Source organism: Sceloporus occidentalis, unplaced genomic scaffold, assembly GCF_023333645.1.
Source record: "Sceloporus occidentalis isolate IW3139 unplaced genomic scaffold, rSceOcc1.0.p SCAF_26, whole genome shotgun sequence".
Taxonomy (NCBI): Eukaryota; Metazoa; Chordata; class Lepidosauria; order Squamata; family Phrynosomatidae; genus Sceloporus; species Sceloporus occidentalis.
Genome location: NW_028317006.1, coordinates 13452179 through 13472176, shown reverse-complemented (window position 1 = coordinate 13472176; position 19998 = coordinate 13452179). Strand labels below are relative to the sequence as shown.

At 46.7% G+C, this 19998-nt stretch overlaps 1 protein-coding gene across 1 annotated transcript; it reads right to left on the bottom strand.

The window, feature by feature from the left end:
• Window positions 1-2418: 2418 nt before the first annotated feature.
• LOC149300193 (metal transporter CNNM4-like) lies at window positions 2419-17520 on the bottom strand. The gene is made up of 9 exons (XM_089485648.1): window positions 16504-17520; window positions 11206-11569; window positions 10549-10692; window positions 9413-9550; window positions 9126-9295; window positions 8769-8868; window positions 8579-8629; window positions 5053-5225; window positions 2419-2607 (listed from the first exon to the last, which is right to left on the bottom strand). Exons 1-9 carry the CDS (start codon window positions 17518-17520, stop codon window positions 2419-2421), a joined length of 2346 nt encoding a protein of 781 aa, XP_089341774.1.
• Window positions 17521-19998: the final 2478 nt, after the last annotated feature.

Genomic DNA, 19998 nt, shown 5'->3' with positions numbered 1-19998 from the left:
TTAATATAAATATATATATATATATATATATATATATATATATATATATATATATATACATATATACACACACAAGATTTATGGGGTTCTGGTATTGGATATAGTGTTACGGTTTGTTTCAAACTAGGGGAGAGCTGCTACCAAGAACATGCATAAGCAGAGCGGCTACCAAATCTAACTGTAATAGCCTCACTTCAGCCTCAAGTAAGGACTTGAGACACACTCAATGTAAGTGCATAGGGAGGCCGGCATGCCGAATGGGATTACGCATGGAGAAAATATATCCAGCCTCTAGCACTCCAGCTCCCATCATGCTCTGCCACCTACAGCATGATGGGTGCTGTATACGCCAGATGCTGGCCGTGCATGATGGGTGCTGTACTCCAAAGCCACTGCAGTGCCAGTATAATATCTATTTTAGATCATGGAAATCTGCTGACTTTATAGAAAAGGGATCTTAATAATGCAGCTTAAGTAAGAACAGCGGACCCCCCCCCCCTTTCCAACCAGTTAAATACAATAGGAGGAATTTACAAAAATGCAAGTTGCAGAGTTTCTCCTCCGAAAAAAGCCCAGATGACCTTCATACTGCATAGATAAGGCGGCAAATGGTTCATCATGTCTGCATCTCGCACCTTAGCAAATCTGACCCACATGTGAAATAATAAAACATGTAATACAATTAACACCGCCGTCCGAGCTGTGCAGGTACACCCGCGTCACCATAGTAACCAGGTTACTAAGGAATAGACGGTGTACGCTGGAGACTCTTGCAATGCAGAGCGATGACTGCGGGTTAAAACGGTCACAGACCATAAGCTGGTCAGACTTGCCAACAAGGAGGAGCATTGGGCTAGACCTTTGAAGTCTCCAACCAGCTACGTTCATGTACTTTCTGCTATTCTACACCCGCCGGGGCAGCTCGGTGAGACGGCCACGATGCAGCGGAAGCAGAAAGCACGTGAACGAGCTCCTCCATAAACCCCAAGGAGCGAGATAAAACTAATAATACGGCCGCTCATCAGCCAACACCCGCTAACGTAGTCATTCTCAAGGATCCATCAACATAACTTCCGAATAGCCTCTAAGCTTCTCTATCCTAACCCTAGGTCAGGGCTGTCCAACTGCAATCCAGTTTTGTTTGGCTGTAATTTCCATGTTCAGTATTTGGCCTCACGGCAGCTGAGAATGATGGGAGTTATGGTTCAACAAAAGCTGGTCCCAATTTAAAAAACCTAAAACTAATGGGAATGACCAGGGGCATATTAAGCACCACTTATACCAAGACACTATTCACTTAAAAGGAAAACATAATATGATTTAATTAAAGAGGGGTTTTAGTTTTATGTCTCTTTTTGAAACAAGAATCAGTTTTGCCATATGTGGGGAAATACAAAAAATAAACACAGGGGGCATAATACAGTTATTTTTATGGAAATGACACACCTTTGGTTCTGTCCAACAAGGTTGGAAAAATATATCAGGAGATAAGACCACTCACGGTAGTCCAAATTTCAGACCAGGCTGGAAGGGGGTTCACAAATGCAGTTGTGGATTGCAGGACACCAATACTATAAAATAAGACCTTTTCGGGTGTATTAAATGTTGGTAATCACCATAGTGTTAGTCAGATCACTACAAGGCTGCAGCTTCCAGAAGCGTGTGATTATTGAGCCTTATGTTTCCATGCCGTGTTTTTAGTGGTTTCGTTCTGCAATATACCGTTCACCTTGGACCCAAGACATACTCATCCCTCCAGAACAAGGGCAGGGGGTCTGCAGCTTTCCACCCGTTGAAGATCCAAAGCCCCAAGAACGCTACTAGGACCCCGGAAGCTGTCCGTTTTCAGCAGCTGGAGAGGCACAGGCCGCCTTACCTTTAAGCAGGAGAAAGGCAGACTTGACAGGGGACGTTATACCTGCTAGGAAGACAGCACCCCCCCCCCCCGAATCCCCAGGAAGACGAATTGACCCACTTTTCCCTTTTCAGAGATTAGGGTCTTCCAGTGCACATGTAGAATCAACTAATCCCTCCCTGAGTTACAGCTTCGCAGAGCATCACACCAGTTCCAAAAGTAATGCAGAGCCTCGCTCTGCCAGTTCCCTTTTGCCAGTCTCATGATCTCCCTTGACAAATTTGTAATACTTCAGCTCTGCAGAACATCGCAACAGTTGCTTCCATACTTCGGACCGGTAGAATGTTTCAGTAAACGCTTAGTAAATAGGAAGCTTGCAGAGTGCTCTTTTCACAGACATGCAAAGCACTGCATTGCTGCCGCCTGTCGCTCTGCATGTGGCTCCTGGGGTTATACTCTGTCCGGTATTCTATAGCAAAGTATTTCTCGAGGTCCTGATCCAGAGCACTGTACACGTGGTATAACAGCGGTAAAGCGATGCTCTGCAGTCACTGCCGGCGCCGTCAGACAGCATTGTGCTGCAGACTGTGCTGAGAGTTCCTCTGGTTTAGAAGACTCGTCGTCTCATCATCCAGAACCTCGCTGCGATCTGATAATGTACCATCCGGTTTGCGGGTCCCTCCATCGGGAGACTGAGGGCTACTGTCCATCCGAGAAGACATCAGGGCGCCTTGATACTGTTCCCGGGTGATCTGAGAGAAATTAATTGCCAATATAAGGAAAAGATACACCAGCTGTACACACAATAGAACACAATGAGATTATGTTAACCTCATGCACACTGCTCCCATCTAGGGCTGAAACTAATCGATAATCGATAATGAAAATCGATCATCCTCTCTGTCAGCCGGTGGGGGTCTGCACGATGCGCACAGACAGCCTCCGTTACTCACCTTCACTTACGCTGAGGCTTCTATGACGCTGCAGTGAAAGTTCCTGTCAGTAACGGAGCCGGGTAGAGAGGCAGAGCGGTGTATGGGAGGGGGGGAGGAGTCAGAGGTGTGTATGGGAGCCACCCTCCCACACACCACTCTGGCTCCTCCCCCTCCCATACGGCACTCTGCCTGTCTACCCGGCTCCCTGGTGTCTTGTGAACCTCCGTTGCTGACAGGAGGCAGAGTGGAGTATGGGAGGGGGGAGGAGGCAGAGTGGTGTATGGGAGAAGGCAGAGTGGTGTATGGGGAGGGGGGAGGAGGCAGAGTGGTGTATGGGGAGGGGGGAGGAGGCAGAGTGGTGTATGGGGAGGGGGGAAGAGGCAGAGTGGTGTATGGGGAGGGGGGAGGAGGCAGAGTGGTGTATGGGGAGGGGGGAGAGTGGTGTATGGGGAGGGGGGAGGAGGCAGAGTGGAGTATGGGAGGGCGGAGGAGGCAGAGTGGAGTATGGGAGGGCGGAGGAGGCAGAGTGGAGTATGGGAGGGCGGAGGAGGCAGAGTGGAGTATGGGAGGGCGGAGGAGGCAGAGTGGAGTATGGGAGGGGGAGGAGGCAGAGTGGTGTATGGGAGGGGGGAGGAGGCAGAGTGGTGTATGGGAGGGGGAGGAGCCAGAGTGGTGTATGGGAGGGGGAGGAGCCAGAGTGGTGTATGGGTGAGTTATAGTGGTGTATGGGGGGTATTATGAATTTCAGGGCATATAGGGGGTATAAGGCATATCGATATTAGGCATATCAGGGGGGCATAAAACATATCTGGGGGTAAAAGGTATATCAGGGGGCTCAGTTGCATATCACTGGCATATAAGGAGTATAAGGCATATCAGGGGGCACAGTGGAATCTGGCATATAAGAGGGATAAGGCATTTATGGGGCAGAGTGGCAAGCTGGGTGTCAGATGTGCATAACTGGGGGCAGTTTGGTAAATAAAAAAAAAATTTAAACAAGGCTTTCTTCTCATAGTTTTTATTAAATATGAAAAATAGTTAACATATGAATTAATATTTACTAATAACTTTGTATTAAAACCTAGTTTGAGAAACACCGTGTTTGGGTTCTTGTAGCTTTTATTATTATGTCAGTAAAATAAGAAGGTGAATAGAGAGAGAGAGGCCATTGCAATAGAGATGAAAGTGTAAATTGTACGTTTTTTTATTACATTATTTTAAATTGAAAAAAAATTGCATTTTTTTATCCAATTAATCGAAAAAAATAATCGGCCAACTAATCGATTATTAAAATAATCGTTAGTTGCAGCCCTACTCCCATCCCAGAACAGCGAAAAGCATCGCAATATAGATATGTGTGCCATGGTACACTGTGATTTACCCTGGCCTAAGATGATTACACCTGGGGGGTGGCAGTCCCCCCGCTACAAAACTCGGGAGCAGATCTCTTGGGCGATCAAGTCGTCCCCCGTGTCCTGATACACAACGGGCTGGTTACAAGTGTGAGCTCTAATATAAGCACACATTATCCGTCCAAGGAGCATTTAATTTAAGATAAAATGTAGACTGGGAAAAAAAACGGTTACAAATAAAGTCTTTATCTGCTTTACAAGGGATAAAGTCACCAATAAACACAAAGAACCAAGACACATCTTCACCGTGATCAACATGCCAATCAATACTAAATCTGCATTATAAGCATTTAAAGGGACAGCATCTTTAAAAGATACCTTAACCCTGCCACACAACAGCCACCGGGAGGTGCAAGATCCGTTTGTATGGTTTCTTTTAATCTAAAAGTGTTTTAATTCTGGTTTGCTTCTGAAATGAGGAATACACAAGGAGACAGGGCGACTACAAAGTAGCGGAAGGAAAAAATTCTAAAACCTTCCACTGGGGGGAGCCCACAGAGTAACCTGATCTCTGCAAGACGAGCGACCAGCGTGGCTGTCCATCATTATTATTATTTAGAAAATATTATAGCAACAGGGAATTTCTCTCGGTTTAAGTGGGTCCTGCACAGCATTTAAAGTTAAAGCAATAAAGTTACAAGACTACATACATTATAAGCAAAGGAGAAAAATAAAAGACTTGCATCGATAGGGAAAGTCTATATTTCTTCCACCCATAGTTACAATTTAACAATAATGTTGGGAGTAAAATTTGAGATGTCGCCTAAAAGGAGTAGTATTCATAATTGGTTAGGTTTCAGAGATGGACAAAATAATGGCAAAAGATGGCAGACTGCCCAAGGAGACCCACCTTCACGAACTGGAGATCACCGATGGCGCGCACGCTGAAGTCTGCCATGTACTGCACCTGAGGACTGAGCTGAGTGTTACTACCGCTGATGGTGGAAGAGATGGAGTCTGAGCGCTCGTGGCTCAGCGAGGTGGAGCGGTTCAGACTGCCCATATGAGACGGGGAACGGAGCTCTGCGAAAAGGAGACGGAGGGTGAATTAAACGCACACAGTGATCAAATACTTTAAAATGGGGGGGGGGGTATAAAGAGCTAGTTTGATGCAATCAATGGCACATTACAGTTAATTGTAATCATTCTGCAACAGAACGTTCCTTTCCAACACAAAGTAACCAACAATCAAAGCCACGTTTAGGACAGAATAGGTTAGCACAGGCACGTAAACCCAACGCAAAGGGCCGTTCCAGCACACCACGAGCCACACAGGTACATCAACAAGGCTCGATGAGCCACATTGTAAGGAACACGATATAATGAGCGACACAACATGCTGTGTTAGTGGGTTTTCGTTGTTGTGCTCTATGCACAGAGGTTTATCCAGCGCTGTATTCTGAGCTCGATAACCAACCGTAATCGGGATCGGTGTATAAAAAAAGACCCTGGGGTAAGACGCGGCCTTATTACCATGGCAACAGATGCAATGGCGAGATCGGCAGGAACACTGGCTGCTATGTAGATAAGACCCCCCTTTAAGACTTCATAGCAGAATAATTTCTTATAAAGCACAGATGAAACGTCTTGAACGTTTGTTACGTCCGCATGTAAGCGGGACTTGGCTCCGCAAAACAAAAATTGGGAAAAAAAAAAAAGACTGATCCAAGCAAATCTAAAAACACGTAAAACATTTCACGTTACAAAAGCATGGAGCACAGACATCCAGAAGCAGTCATGCCCAGGGACAGACAAACCAACACGCCATTTACTCAACAAATACTAGGGGAGAATTCCTTATTTTTAATGAAAAATGCAAAAGCTCATAGCAGAGACTTGCTGGAATTTTTTGGAAGGCAAAACTTGAGTAGAATAGGGAGGCAACATTCATGACTATTTTTGAGGACAAGGCGTCATTAGTATTGGTGTATCCCGGTCGTGGCCTAGGGGACCAGGTACAGGAGGTGGCAGCCACTGCCACCAAATTGGGGAAAGAGTGCCCTAGTGGGCTATAAAGCTCCTAAGTACTTCAGTACTAGAGAGGTCTCCATAGCACGCGGTTTCTACGCGCCACGAATCCTTAACAGGTAGAGCGCTGGTATACGATGTTATACCCCAGCGCTCAACACCAATGGCGGCAACCGTGGAGAGGGCAAAGCAGAAGATAACTACATCACTGGAGTCAATACAATACATTCATTTAGTGGGGAGCGGACACACAGCAACAGGCACCATGTACAAACCAATTGGGAGCAACAAAGCACTTGGATTTAAGGCCAGCACCCCAAGAAACATTCCTCTTATATTCTGTCAGGGTTACGGATGCTCCACACACTTCAGCTCTATTTTCAATTCTCCATTTTCTTAAAGAATACCATCTGCCAAAAGGCAATGACCAAGCCTGCTGGAAGCACTACCAAACTTAAGGAGAACTTTAAGACGCCAGTTTAGGACGGTCAAGCAGACGATGTGGGAACAAAATAAGGAGAACAAACAAGAAGGTAAAAGGAAGATAAAAGGCGGGTTCATGAAAACTGGACAAAGACCACCTGATATGGCGGTCAGTCTGTTAGGTTAATGGCGTAGCGTATTTTACATCAGCTTGCAATCTGCGCATAGAAAATAAGACTTCTGTCTCATCCAACTCTTCTCCTGAAAGCCGAAGTGTAGTTAGGAAGCACGCTTCCTGCACATGCTCAGTGGCACTCCTACAGAAATCAAAGGGAACAGTAGCAGCCAATCGCATGTATTCTAGCAAAGCAAGAATGTTTAGTTCCGCTAAAGCTCATGAGATGTGTGTTGTGTTTGGTGAGTGTATAGGGGTAGCGAATATCGCACAAGTAATCCCCGCCATCTCTAGGCATAACTATCGCAGTCTTATTCCTCAGTTTTCTCTGCATGATAAATCAGGCAACCTCAGGCATTCACTTTGATTTTTTGACCACTTGCATTTGGTTATTCTTGTTCTTCAACTAGAAAAAATTCTTGTGCTGACTGGGCATCATAAAAATGGTTATTTCTCATAACCATATCTTTTTAACAGGCCCTAAAACAGACACTTTAGATGAGCAGAGTTTTGGGGAGGGCAAATAAACTGCACTAACTAGACTGGGGAAAGGGTCACACGCAAAAGGTCCCTACTACAAATAAAAGAACGTGTTCATGGATTTGCCAAATGGCGTTACAGAGGTCACCGGAATGAGTCGAGAGATCAGAAGCCTCGCACACCAGCGGCATTAAGAGATTAAATGAAGAGATCTCTGAAAGGTCAGACGTGAAGAGCTCAGACACACCGTGTGCCACTAAACGAGAGAGAAGGATGAAAAAAAGGAGACTGATCGCAAGAAGCTCTGCAGAAACTTCCTACGAAGCATATTGGAGGAGCGGAACGTTTCTAATACCAGTAAGCTTTCGCTCATAAAATAGCTTGGTTGGCCATTCTTGCTGGGGGGGGGGGGCTGTCCTTTCTAACGCAGTTATTTAGAACCAAAAATCCACAAAACGAAATGGGGTTTAGCCACTAAGCTTTTAATATGCAAACCCCAGGGAGTTTCTCCAGCAACAAGGTGCAAGCTGACCCTACACAACGCAGGGTTAAAGATGGCGCGGCTTTCGCGAAACCTGCCTGCAAAGTGACAGGCGACATATTGACGCCTCAATGCTTGATTTAAAGGGACAACTCCATTCCAAATACCCAACATCATGCAAAGAGCTTATTCAACAGATAAAAACCCTTTCTCTCTGTAAACATCAAAGACATAGATAGGAATTACAAAAATATGTAAACATATAGAGCTGAACAAGAAGGATCTAATAAAGAGGACAAGTTTATTTGATCAAGACAAACGCAATACAGGACTCGGGCACCGGCAGCTAATTTGCCGCGCCGTACGGTCAGACGAGAGATTATCCAGCTTCGAGAACTGGATTGCACGGTATGAATGAAACAGCAAGGGGGGGGCACATAAAGCAGTCTGAAATAACCATGAGAGCGGGATGGCAAGGTCCTAAGGTTATACAGCACATACACGGGTTAAATAAAAGAAACGGGTACTGGAAACCCACCAATTATGAGCGGAAATGACAAAGCAAGGGGAGACGTATCGGACAATAAAATGAGCAGCATGAGAGGCAGAAATAGCATTTAGGTTTTAGGGGTCCAGAGAATAGGAAAATAAATCTAGCATACAGATAAAGCTTAATGCGGAGACAGAATATGGAGGAAAAATTACTTTTTGCATTGAAACCAACACAACGTGTAGCACACGGTTTCTTACACACAGCTCCTGACGCAGAAGCGTGCCCTCAAGCCAAACAGTGAGCAGACACGCTACCCAGTGCTAAAGAATACACTCACATGCAGACACCCCGTTTACCTGCTAACCTCGAAAACAGAGACCCTCGTTTAAATAGAGAGCGGACAGGAGCTGGGCGAGGAGGAAGACAAGAGATGGGAAATGAAGAAGCAAAATACGGACGGTGCAGTCAGACATGGGAAGGCGTGTGTGCGGTCAGTAGTTTTGGGCAGGGTGTAAGGGATCTGGTTTGGGACTGGGATGCTCTTACCAGCAGCTGTAGGAGTTGTCATGGCCATAACACCATAATATGAGAAGGCTCCTGATTCAAACTTCATGTTCTCCTTCCCAGCTTCTACCTCGACCTTCCCCTGCAGAACAAAAAAATAAATAAGTGCCACGCTACAACCTACGACCTAAACACTCTCATAGCCGCTAGTATGACACAATAGGTAATGCTGCTCCTCATAAGACCTCTATAACTTTAATGGTCTGAAGATGTACTTTTCACTAAACCCAGCTTATCCATGGAACCACTATACAGGTAACCCGTACCGGTACGCTGCCTAACGCGTCATATAACTTCTACCCCTCTCAACAAACCAAGCAGGAGCAGCAGGAGCAGCACCTGGAGGACGAGGATGAAGTAATCTGCCGTCTTGTTCCTCTGGTAGAGGTAGTGTTCAGACGCCTTCTTGTCGCCGTCGTTGAAATGCAGCTCCTGCACGACATCCGGATACTTTAAGAGACGCAGAAGGGTTTTTTCTGAGATCAACGAAGGTGCAAATAGAGGCACCTCTGGGAACAAAGAAATAAGAGAAGGTGAGCTAAACCCGGTAAACGAAGGACAGGAGGGGGCTCTGAAACGCGAAGCAAGGGCTAAAAGGAAAGCAAGTGATAAAGCAAGAGTTTCACCTGTTGACAAGAAGCGATGGGCAGCAAGAAGCAGTTGGGGGGAAATCTTTACACGCAACTCATTCTCTGAGTCTTTGAAAACCGAAAAGTCTTTTTTGTCCTGACGGCGCCCAACGCGCTTCTTACTGCGATTATCAGCTGAAGAGAAACAAAACAGAATGCATCAGAAGGAGTTTTACCCGCAACATGCATAATATAATCTTTCTCCTTCCTATTCATTATACTTCAGACTCTCAAACTCTCGCAGCAGAGAAGGCTGGGGAAGTGAAAGGGGCTTTTTTCAGCACTTCCTATTTCTGGGAGAGAATTCAAAGTTGAAGAAGCTTTTGATTTACATTTAAAATGTATTTTATAAAACGGAAAGGAATGAACTATGATGCCGCAGGCAGAGGGATATCATCTACTTATCTCTGCATTGATGTATTCTTTAAACTTCTTGAACATTTCAGCACAGATTTTGCTTCCTAAAATATTTCTGAGACTTCTGGTCTACACGGCATTAAAGTTCAGTCGTTCTTTAAATGTCTTCTGCCCTGAATGACTTTCTCGTAAGCTCCCTTAGGCCTCAAGTCTCTGATTACCCCTTACTAGTCAGTTCCGACATGCTGCGCGACGTATGAGATAGGTGAGAATTCTTTACCAAGCATGGGATGGACAGCTCTACTTCTGCTATACGGAGCTTTGTGGTTTCAGGAGGGTTTACGCACATCCAGCCACAATGGAAAACATTAACGGGGACTGCAAAGCATCTGGCATACCCTTGTCCATTTATTAATCTTCAGATGGAAATGGCGGCATTTGTTTTGAAGGTAATGGACTACTTTATCTAAGTGGGAACTGACGATTGTGGCAAAATCAGCAGAACAACTTCCTGATTCTCTCCCTCCTCTTTACAAGGCTGCCTGAACCGACGAACAGCAACCTTAAAAACCATGGAGAGGTAGCTTAGCTGAGAGTGCTAATTATGCAGATCCCGGGAACAGGGACTAAGGATATTTTATGTATGTTTTATTTTTGTTTAGTTTTTTTTTTTATCTGCAAACACGATTACATAGAATTAGATACCAAAAAACATAAACCGGGTTTGGAAAACTGGCAGATCTCCTATAATTACACCGAGAAAGCAATGAACTTACTGTACAAGTCAGACTCATCCAGGATCTCAGATTTTATTATTTCCTCTATGACATCTTCCAGTGTGATCAATCCAATCACTTCGTAGAACGGATCCCCTTCTCCTTCGCTGTTTACCTTCTGTACGATGGCCAAATGGGATTTCCCTATGCGGGGTAGAAGAGGCACGTATTACAATTACAACACACAGGGAAGACACAGAACAAAGACATTCGAAGGTGCAGACAGACTAATCTCATCCAAAGTGAACTAAATCCTACGTGCGACGGACCACCCCTAACGCACCGCTGTTAATGACTGTTATGGAAAATTTACAAATGGATGTCAATTATAAGGCCAATTGTGAAATGATCCCAGAGAGAAGAGCACAATAGCTACAGTGTGTGCGCACAACATCAACTATGGATTGTGTGCCAGCCGTGCAATTACACAACAGGCAATTAAAGGCTTTTAGATCTCCTCCCCAACAGAAAGCTTGAGCCAGGAGAGACCGCAGCAATCCAATAAACCCAACATATTTAAATCAAGGTTATCAGTCACTAGATACGGGCGCCCACTTTCTGTCACTGGCGTTTTGGCGTGTCGGGAATGAAAACGTCATCGGAATAGGCGCTAATATCAAACGCAAACAGGGGACTTTCCCAGATGGCCTCGCTCACCCTTCTTGAACTCCTCCAGCACAGCGTCCAGCTTGGTGTCACTGAACACAAAGTGGACAGGGTGGCTGTAGAAGCGAGTGATGGTGCTCAAAGGAGTGCAGTCGTCGGGATCTACGAATGCCAGGTCTTTGACGTACAGAATGTCTACTATGTTGGATCTCTCGTTCTCGTACACAGGGATCCGCGTGTAGCCGCTCTCCATGATACTGGACATGGTGTTGAAGTCCAACAGGGCGTCACTTTGGAGCATGAAACAGTCTTCTACCCGAGTCATCACATCCTCCACTGTTTTTGTGCGTAATTCTAGAGCTCCTTGGATGATGTTCATCTCCTCGCGAACTAAACCGCTATATGGCTCCGTCACCTGCAGCAAGGGGACAGAAGTTTTAATAATCACACGGGGCAAGTCCGGGAAATAACTCAAGAGCATATCTGGTTAGATGTCCTGTATGTCTATAATATACCATATATACCGTATTTTTCGCTCCATAAGACGCAGTTTTTTTCCTCCCAAAGTAGGATGAAAAATCAGCCGCGTCTTATGGAGCGAAGATGCAGGCAGGGAGGGGGGGGGGGGCAACGATATACCGTATTGGCTCGAATATAGGCCGCACTTTTTCCCCCCACTTTAAGACTTTAAAGTGGGGGTGCGGCCTATATTCGGGGTCTAGCGCCCGACGCCCAGGACATGCAGTCCCGGGCGCCGGGCAGGTAGCGGGGTTAGGATACAGATCCCCCGCAGCGGTGCAGGGGACCTGCATCCTACTCCCCGATACGCTCAGACAGCCTCCCCTGCCAGCACTTCCCACGGGGGGGGGGGTGCCGGCACGGGAGGTTGTCTAAGCGCATCGTGCGGATGCGTTTTACCTCTGCACCCCCCGCGGACTTACCGGAGCAGACTCCCGGGTGTCTTGCGGGGTCAGCGGGGGACGTCTACGCAATACAACTTCCGGTGCCGGATGTGCCGCACCGGAAGTTGTATTGCGTAGATGTCCCCCGCCGGCCCCGCAAGACACCCGGGAGTCTGCTCCGGTAAGTTGGGGAGGGGGGGGCAGAGGGGGACAGTGGCAGCGTATCTCGGGGAGGGAGGACAGTGGCAGCGTATCTCGGGGAGGGAGGACAGTGGCAGCGTATCTCGGGGAGGGAGGACAGTGGCAGCGTATCTCGGGGAGGGAGGACAGTGGCAGCGTATCTCGGGGAGGGAGGACAGTGGTAGCGTATCTCGGGGGGCGGGGGGGGGCAGAGTGGCAGTATGTTTTTTGGTGCTTTTTTAAAGAAAAAAACTTTTTCTTTAAAAAAGCACCAAACTTTTAGGGTGCGGCCTATATACGGGGGCGGCCTATATCCGAGCCAATACGGTACTCACCAAAAGTGTCCCGGACAGTCTCTGTCTCGCTTCGCCGTCCAGGGGAGGTCTTCATCTGGAGACCGCCGCCTCTGTCGCCGCCTCTCCTCTCCTCTGGTCCGTTGCGACGGCTAAGGGCGGACTGGATGGAGAGGACGGGGGGATTTGACGCAAGCGCCGTGTCACGTATGGCGCCGGCGCATGCGCAGTACGGCGCTTGTAGTCCAACTATACTTCCCATCATGTCTGACCAGCTTTTTTCTGTGCAGGCATGACGGGAGGATGATGTCCTTTTTTTATAGCCCATTTTTTAGCTCAAAATATTTTTTCCTTTTTTTTCTCCTCTAAAATCTAGGTGCGTCTTATCAGCAGGTGCGTCTTATAGAGCGAAAAATACGGTATATATATATATATATATATATATATATATATATATATATAAAAAAATATATAAACACACACAATATTAATACAAATAAATATAATATGTCTAATAAATGTTTCAGGTTGTTCACACTAATTATCCTGGGCTCATTGCCGTCAGTGGAAGAAGAAAGTTCTGCCCCACGCAGTAAGACTACGTACTCTTGTCATCGGCTCCTCTACAGCAGGGTCCAAGTTCTCACCCAGCCTTTAATCATTACTAGATCACTTGACGCCGGCACTGAACGATATAATTTATTTCTAGTTTATCGCAGCGCGTTTGGTTCTTTCGTTCAGCTGAACACATCTCCTGTGCAGCTTTTAGCTGAGAGCGGGGAAAACGCTGAAAAAAGAAAAAAAAAAAAAAAAAAAAAAAGGCCCTACAGAATCACCCACGCATTCGCAAAATGGGCCGGGGAGCTTTCATGCGTTAAAGTCTCTCAAACAAATAATGCGTATTAAAGTATTCCGTCCGTAATACGCATTCTTTAAACCTGCCAAAGTTTATACAGCGACAAGTGTTGGGTGCCCCCCAAATGCGACTCCTGGCAATATAACATGTTTTTAGCTGTTAACAGTTAACCAACATCTATGCTGGGTATTATAATAAAAAAAACTACCATACACAGCACGGACCGATTTTTAGCCATATTATAACCAGGGCCGGATATTTCAATCTTCTCAATTTCCGTCATTTTAGTGATAATAATAAAATGCGCCCCCCCGCCGAGGTCAGCTGCAATTTCACCGATTGTATAAATTCAGGCCCATTATTTATTTTTCTTCTTCTAAAAGCTTTTCAGAAAGCAGAAAGTCTCAATTGCCGAGTCCCTCGTCATTTTCAGACTGTACTTCTGGCAGTAAAGCCATACCTTGCAGTACGCGGCCAGGGCTGCCCCGTGACATCAGCGGGCGTTCCCGTGATGTCACAGGAAACACCTCCATTTAAAGGGAAAATGGATGGAGAGCGCGGCGTGACTATATGAGGTATGACTATATCCCATCTTGTTACACACACTTTGCGAGAGTGGCATGGGATATACTGCGTCCTTCAGAATATACGAGGGGATGGACAGTCATCTAGATCCCCCCGGCTGCCAAGACTCGGTTGGCATGACTGGGACAGTAGTACGGGACCTTCTTTTGCCCTTTTTTAACAGAGGCTGCCAACCCTTTTTAGTCAATTATGCCTTAAACTAGCGCGCAACGAACACATTCCGGCCCTTGGGTGGACGGACAGCACAGTTGTACCTGTTGTTGTGTAAAACCAAAATATGGCGGACAAATGGCTCCTGATTAGATACTCCGGCTGCACGGCTTTAAAGAAACATATACTTTTGAGGGATTTTTTTTCCCCTTTTGTTTCTTTGTTGAATATTAGAGTTTCGAACCCAGCATGGTATATGTAAAAATAAAATCGTAACTGTAATAATGCGTCCTATAAGTGCTGGGAACGTATGGAAATCCTATATAACTGAGGTATTTCTAAAATCAAGACACCTGAATTGTTACATTTTGACGGTATTTTCTGTCAACTAATTTTGTTAGCATTCAGAGAACAAAATATGTGAAAAATTAGTTTTCCCCCCCCAATTTTTTCTCTAGTTTTTACTAGGTTCTTCATACTAAATATTCTGCTAATAATGTGTAAAACAATATATAGATTACATGAGTAAAATATTCACAGGAAAGGGGAATAATGGCTTAACCGACGTATGCCAAAAAAAAACAAAACGGCAAAATAGCTCCGGTATTTAAGGTAGAAAAACCTGGTATAGAAGGGGTTAATGGAAAATGATCCTAAACACTAGAAAAATATTACTACTCCCTGCAGGAGGAGTGAAAATAAATGACAAATTTAAAATGACATAATATACGTTAACCCGTTCTGGCGCAGAAGGAAGAGAGGCCCTGCCACACACACACAAACATACACACACACACACATATACATATACACACACACATACAATGTTTGCTTTAACGGCTACCAAGGTGATGCACTCAGGTTCTTGTGTATGTTGTGTATGTTGACAGCAGTACGTGTAACGCGACAGAGACTGCATTGTTCCCCTCTAACAACTGTCACACTTCTATAAACAGACGATTAAAGCCATGATATTCACTCTCCTGCCCTCTTCCTTAAGGGCCGGAGAGCTCAAAGGCTGGATACAATACCACAAACCGCCACAATATAAGGGCAATTCCTGTATTGTGTGGTGCTACTGCCAGCCATATATATATATATATACATACACACACAGACAGACACATATATACATACACACACATGATCATTTACTACTACATGTAAAGAATTGCTTTAAGTGACATGCTACGCCTTAAAGGGGAGAGCCCCACAGGAGAAGAAAGTCTCTCAGCAGATAACCCCGCGCTCTACACAGTGATGTATAAACTTTTTTTTACATTTCTATTTCATTTTGTCCACTAACAGTTCTGGAGGCGGCCATTGTTGTCAGTCATGTGACCTTCAGTGGCTTTCCCCGCACACTCAGCTGGTTATAAGTGGCAATGCTAATGAAGTCTGTTTCTCCATAGACTTTCTTTAATCAGAGGGTCTGGCTAGGCGATTAAGACCGAGCCATTCCCGCTTTTAACACAGGAAATATGATTTACACAGAATCCAGAGCACAATACTTTTGAAATGTCATTTTCTATCCGATACTAGTAATGTTTTTGGAGGGAGGGAGCCAACAGGACAGCTCCTTGGACTTCACTATACAAATTTGATGGTCAAACCCCAGTGACCTTCTGCTCTGCAGGCCCTGTACAATGCATGGTTAAAACACATTTCTCCAAAGTCTCTAGAATTAGGCGTTATACCTTGGCTCTTTTTCCCCTTCATAACGAATAATGAAGTCAGAGAGTTAAAAGCATCACCGAGGCAGCTCTCAAGATACAGAGGACCAGCTCCCATCACACCAACAATCCTATACTAAAAAATGCATGTCGACCGGCTGCGTATAGAGAGGCTCCTATTTCCACTGCACACTCCGAAGCTACTTATCTTTGATGGTACGATGGGGTATGATGGGGTACGATGGGGTACGATGGGGTACGATGGGGTACGATGGGGTACGATGGGGTACGATGGGGTACGATGGGGTACGATGGGGTACGATGGTCACAGGTCACATCACGCGTGGTTTAAAAAATAAAAATACTTGAAGCACAAAAAGCTAAATTTTTTGTCGATCACGAAACCTACTTACGTTTCAGGCGACATCTGGTCTTCATCAGGGCATGCACCAAGGTGAGAGGCACACGGGCTCTATTCACTAAAGCCATAGCTTCAGAGCCTTGACTACACGTTATGAAGGGCCAACCTCAGTGGGAGTGACTGGCCCTGAATAATAGAAACAGTAACATTCCTTCCCCAAAAAGATTGAATTATACATTATGCAGGGCTTCTGAAAGGAGAAACTTGTTGGCCTTTCATAATGAAAGCTGAACCCGTTTAGTGAATAAACCTCTATGGGATCCCCGATAAATGATAGCTACAAACAAACCTTGAGCATCTCCAGCAGCTTCTCCCGGTTGTACACCGTCCCTATCTCCTGGCCCAGGGCACAGTCCAGCAGCTTGCTGATCGGGTAAGCCACGGGGAAGGTCACGATCATGAAGATGCGGGTCAGCCACAAAGTGTTGGCCCCCACGGCCAGCCCGTGCCTGGAGCACAGAGCTTGGGGCACGATCTCCCCCAGAACCACGATGCCAACGGTGGATGCCATGACCGCCCCCAAGCCCGATCCGATTAGCTCGTCCAGCAGGGCTGTCAGGGTAGTGTTGACCAGCACGTTGCCCAGCAGTAAGGAGCAGAGCAGGTAGTTGCCCTGTCGGCGCACCGGTTCGATCTTGGCAGCGTAGCGCCTCTCCCGATCCGAGCCGCAGCGCTGCACCACCCGCAGCTCCATGGGGTCCAGCGCCATCAGCCCCAGGTTCAGGCCGCTGAAGATCCCGGACAGCATGAGCAGCACGGCGATGATGCAGGCCTGCAGCCACAGGGGCATCAGCGGCTTATGCTCCTCCAGCACCCGCAGCCGGCCGTCCGGGCTGTGCCGTAGGCTCCAAGACATGTTGGTGCTCTGGCGGGTGCACAGCGCGTACACCACGGAGCTTTGACTCTTCCGCAGGGGAAGCACTTGCATGCGGAGAAGCGCCGCCTTGCCCTCGGCTTCCTCGCTGACATTCAGCCCGGTTGAGTCCCACACCAGGTCACGGGTGTCCTCCAGGCATCTGCTGTTGTCATGGGGCAAGTCCAGAGAGATGGCGGTGAAGGCCACGAGGCCGCTTAAGTTAGGGCGAAGGTTGAGGCCATAGAGACGGAGCAGTAGCCGGCTACCCTCCGTCACCTCCAGTTCCCCAGCCGGTGACAGGCCAGCGGGGCGGTCGCTGTTCTCCAGCCGGAAGCCCAGGATGAGTGGAGAAGGAGAGCAATTAGTCTCAGCGGCGCAAAACTGCTGCAGAATTAGGAAGGGGAGCAGGGAAGTGAGGAAGCCGGCTGACAGTGTACCCGGCGAAGCCATGACGTGCTCCAATGTCCCAGGCCACAGCCGGGTCTGCGATGTCAGGGCCACGCCCCCTCACTAGTATGGGCCGCGCCCCCATTCGCGTTACACACGCTACACTCCCTCGTACATTCCCCCACTCACGTCCTACACTCGCGCTGATGTTTGCATAGCCCCGCCCAATACATGGTTATCGCCTTGTTTACACGTGTAGCCACACCTCCCTCCGTTGATGACTCACGTCCCACGTTTGACAGATCCAGACTTCTCCTTGGCGTTCCCGCCCAAATTCTGCACTAAAGCAAATTAATGAGGACGGTAAGGGGGAGCTGTGGGCTTTGTCGAGAGCCCAATATTCCCGCTCCTGTCATTGGAAGCATTTTGGTGTGAGGCTATGCGCTCAGGAGCCTGAACACAGCTGGCGTATAGCCGGATATATTATAGAAGAGTCTCTTTTTTTGAAACTGAAAGTTTTATTTTCTTCTGACAAAAACAACAGAAACGTTTCCCAGCACAGTACAACGCATCACACATCATATATTGTACTTCCCGCCTACTGATATCCTCGTGTTACTGTATGCATACTCTCCAACATTTCCTTCCTGGGGGCGGGGCCACACACTTTGTCTGACCCTGCAGCATTGAGCTCTAGGCTACCCAGTACAGATACTGGGGCATTGAGCTCTAGGCTAGCCAGCACAGATACTGTTACAAGTGTGTGGACAGGACCCCCAAGAAATGGACGGGGCTGTCCTGGGAAATATGGAAGTGTTGGCTGCTGTGTCCCTCATCCCGATAACCATCCTCTGTATTCCGGCGAGTGTCACTGGTGCTGGCATGAACACAGGCACATTTCCCCTTGCCCCCCCCCCCTTGTCTCACCTTGCCCCCCCCCCTTGTCTCACCTTGCCCTGGTTCAAATCTATTGGCCTCATTGAATGCCCGTCACACTTGACACCCCATTGGCTGGAAATAACAACGCGTGAACCTATTTGTGTCCCGTACGTTCACCTAGAGTCACGTTTGTCTGGTGGTCCTTGTACACCTCTTGTTTTCCCCCCAAAAAAACTTTACCTACCTGTTCTTCTGTGTCCTGATTGGTTTATCGCTGCTGGCAGTGAGGGTTGGTTGGGAGGTTTTTCCCCAAAGCCTGGAGGATCTACCACCTTGTGGCTGATTCACACTATTAGGAAGGCGGCTGCCGAGGGATCCCTTTGTTGCCCCTACCCAGTCATTGTGTACCGCAGTGTGTAATGTAATGCATGATTCGTATACTGCATTAAAATGAATGCAGCCGAGCATAATATGTTTCCTCTGTTCCTTGTGAGTCATCTTGAGATTCTATTTTTACTCCTAGGCAGCTATAGTAATTCCATTTATTAACCAGGTGCCTGTAATGGTACATGCTGCAGCCATTATTTCTTACACATTTCTATTAAACACTGAAAGTAGCCAATGACGCTGTCATCTGTATGCGTTGCATTACTTGGAAGTAAGTGTCCCAATAATATAATGCCCCAAAATATTTGTAGAACAATAATTGTTCACTATTTGGTTCTGCCAACACATGCCAAAGGGACTGCATAAAAAGTTCAGAAAAGGATACGGTCAGGATGGAAATGCTGCCTTTATTATTGCTCTAGATAACCCAAACTAAACCTATACAGAAAATATGCTTATCTAGATATGCAACATTCTTTTTGCCTGCTTGGCTCATCAGCATTCAAGGGCTACACCTCCCATTCCCCTCATCATTATGCCTGAGAGGGATGGTAGTTGTGGCCCACATATGTTAATCAGCCTGTTTTTAATAAGCAGAAAGTACACTTGTTAAATATTAATGGGTTTGTCCTTGTGTTCTTTAATCTATATTTTATGGTACAGGAGGGGCTTTACAGAAAGGGGGGGGGCTGTAATGTTGGCAAGCTCATTTTACAAGATCAGCTGGCATTATGTTGCACGTCTTCTTTTTCATACCCAGTATGTTGCTATCATAGCAAACAACCATATTAGCTGCTTGTTCCATGGACTGATCTCAAAGAATGAAATGAAATGTGCTTTTACTCCCTTAGAGAAGCTGGTCATAGACCAAGCAGTGACATCCCCTTTAAAATACCATTTTGCTCCCTTTCATGGTTGTCTGAACACCTTGCACATGATATACCACTAGTCAGAGTTCTCATTAATTCATTAATTACTTTCCTACCACTGATTGGCAGCTTCAAGCAGTGACAGAGGGTAGGCATAGCCTTCAGGGGGGTATGATTGGCACCGTTGCCCAGCCACCCTGCTCTCTCACCTGAAGCGAGGCCCCCGTGGGCCCCTACCACCAGCACCCCCTCCCTGGACACATCACCAGGCCAGGGCCGCGGGCCGTGCTTCCTCAAGCCCAACAAGTTGAGTCTGAGTGCCGGAATATGACGCAACTTCTGGGGGCTCGCACAAAGTCCGTAAGGACCTTGAGAGAGCAGAAGAGCTGGCATCAGCCTACACCCT

Bases quoted from the DNA above. Each gene is read 5' to 3' on its own strand.
- LOC149300193 (XM_089485648.1), bottom strand. From the start codon at position 17,520: ATGGCTTCGCCGGGTACACTGTCAGCCGGCTTCCTCACTTCCCTGCTC. The intron at 9,551-10,548 runs GTAAGTTCATTG...GTTTCTCTTCAG, and splicing joins GGATGAGTCTGACTTGTACA to CTGATAATCGCAGTAAGAAG. The intron at 8,869-9,125 runs GTGCTGCTCCTG...TTTGTTCTGCAG, and splicing joins ACTTCATCCTCGTCCTCCAG to GGGAAGGTCGAGGTAGAAGC.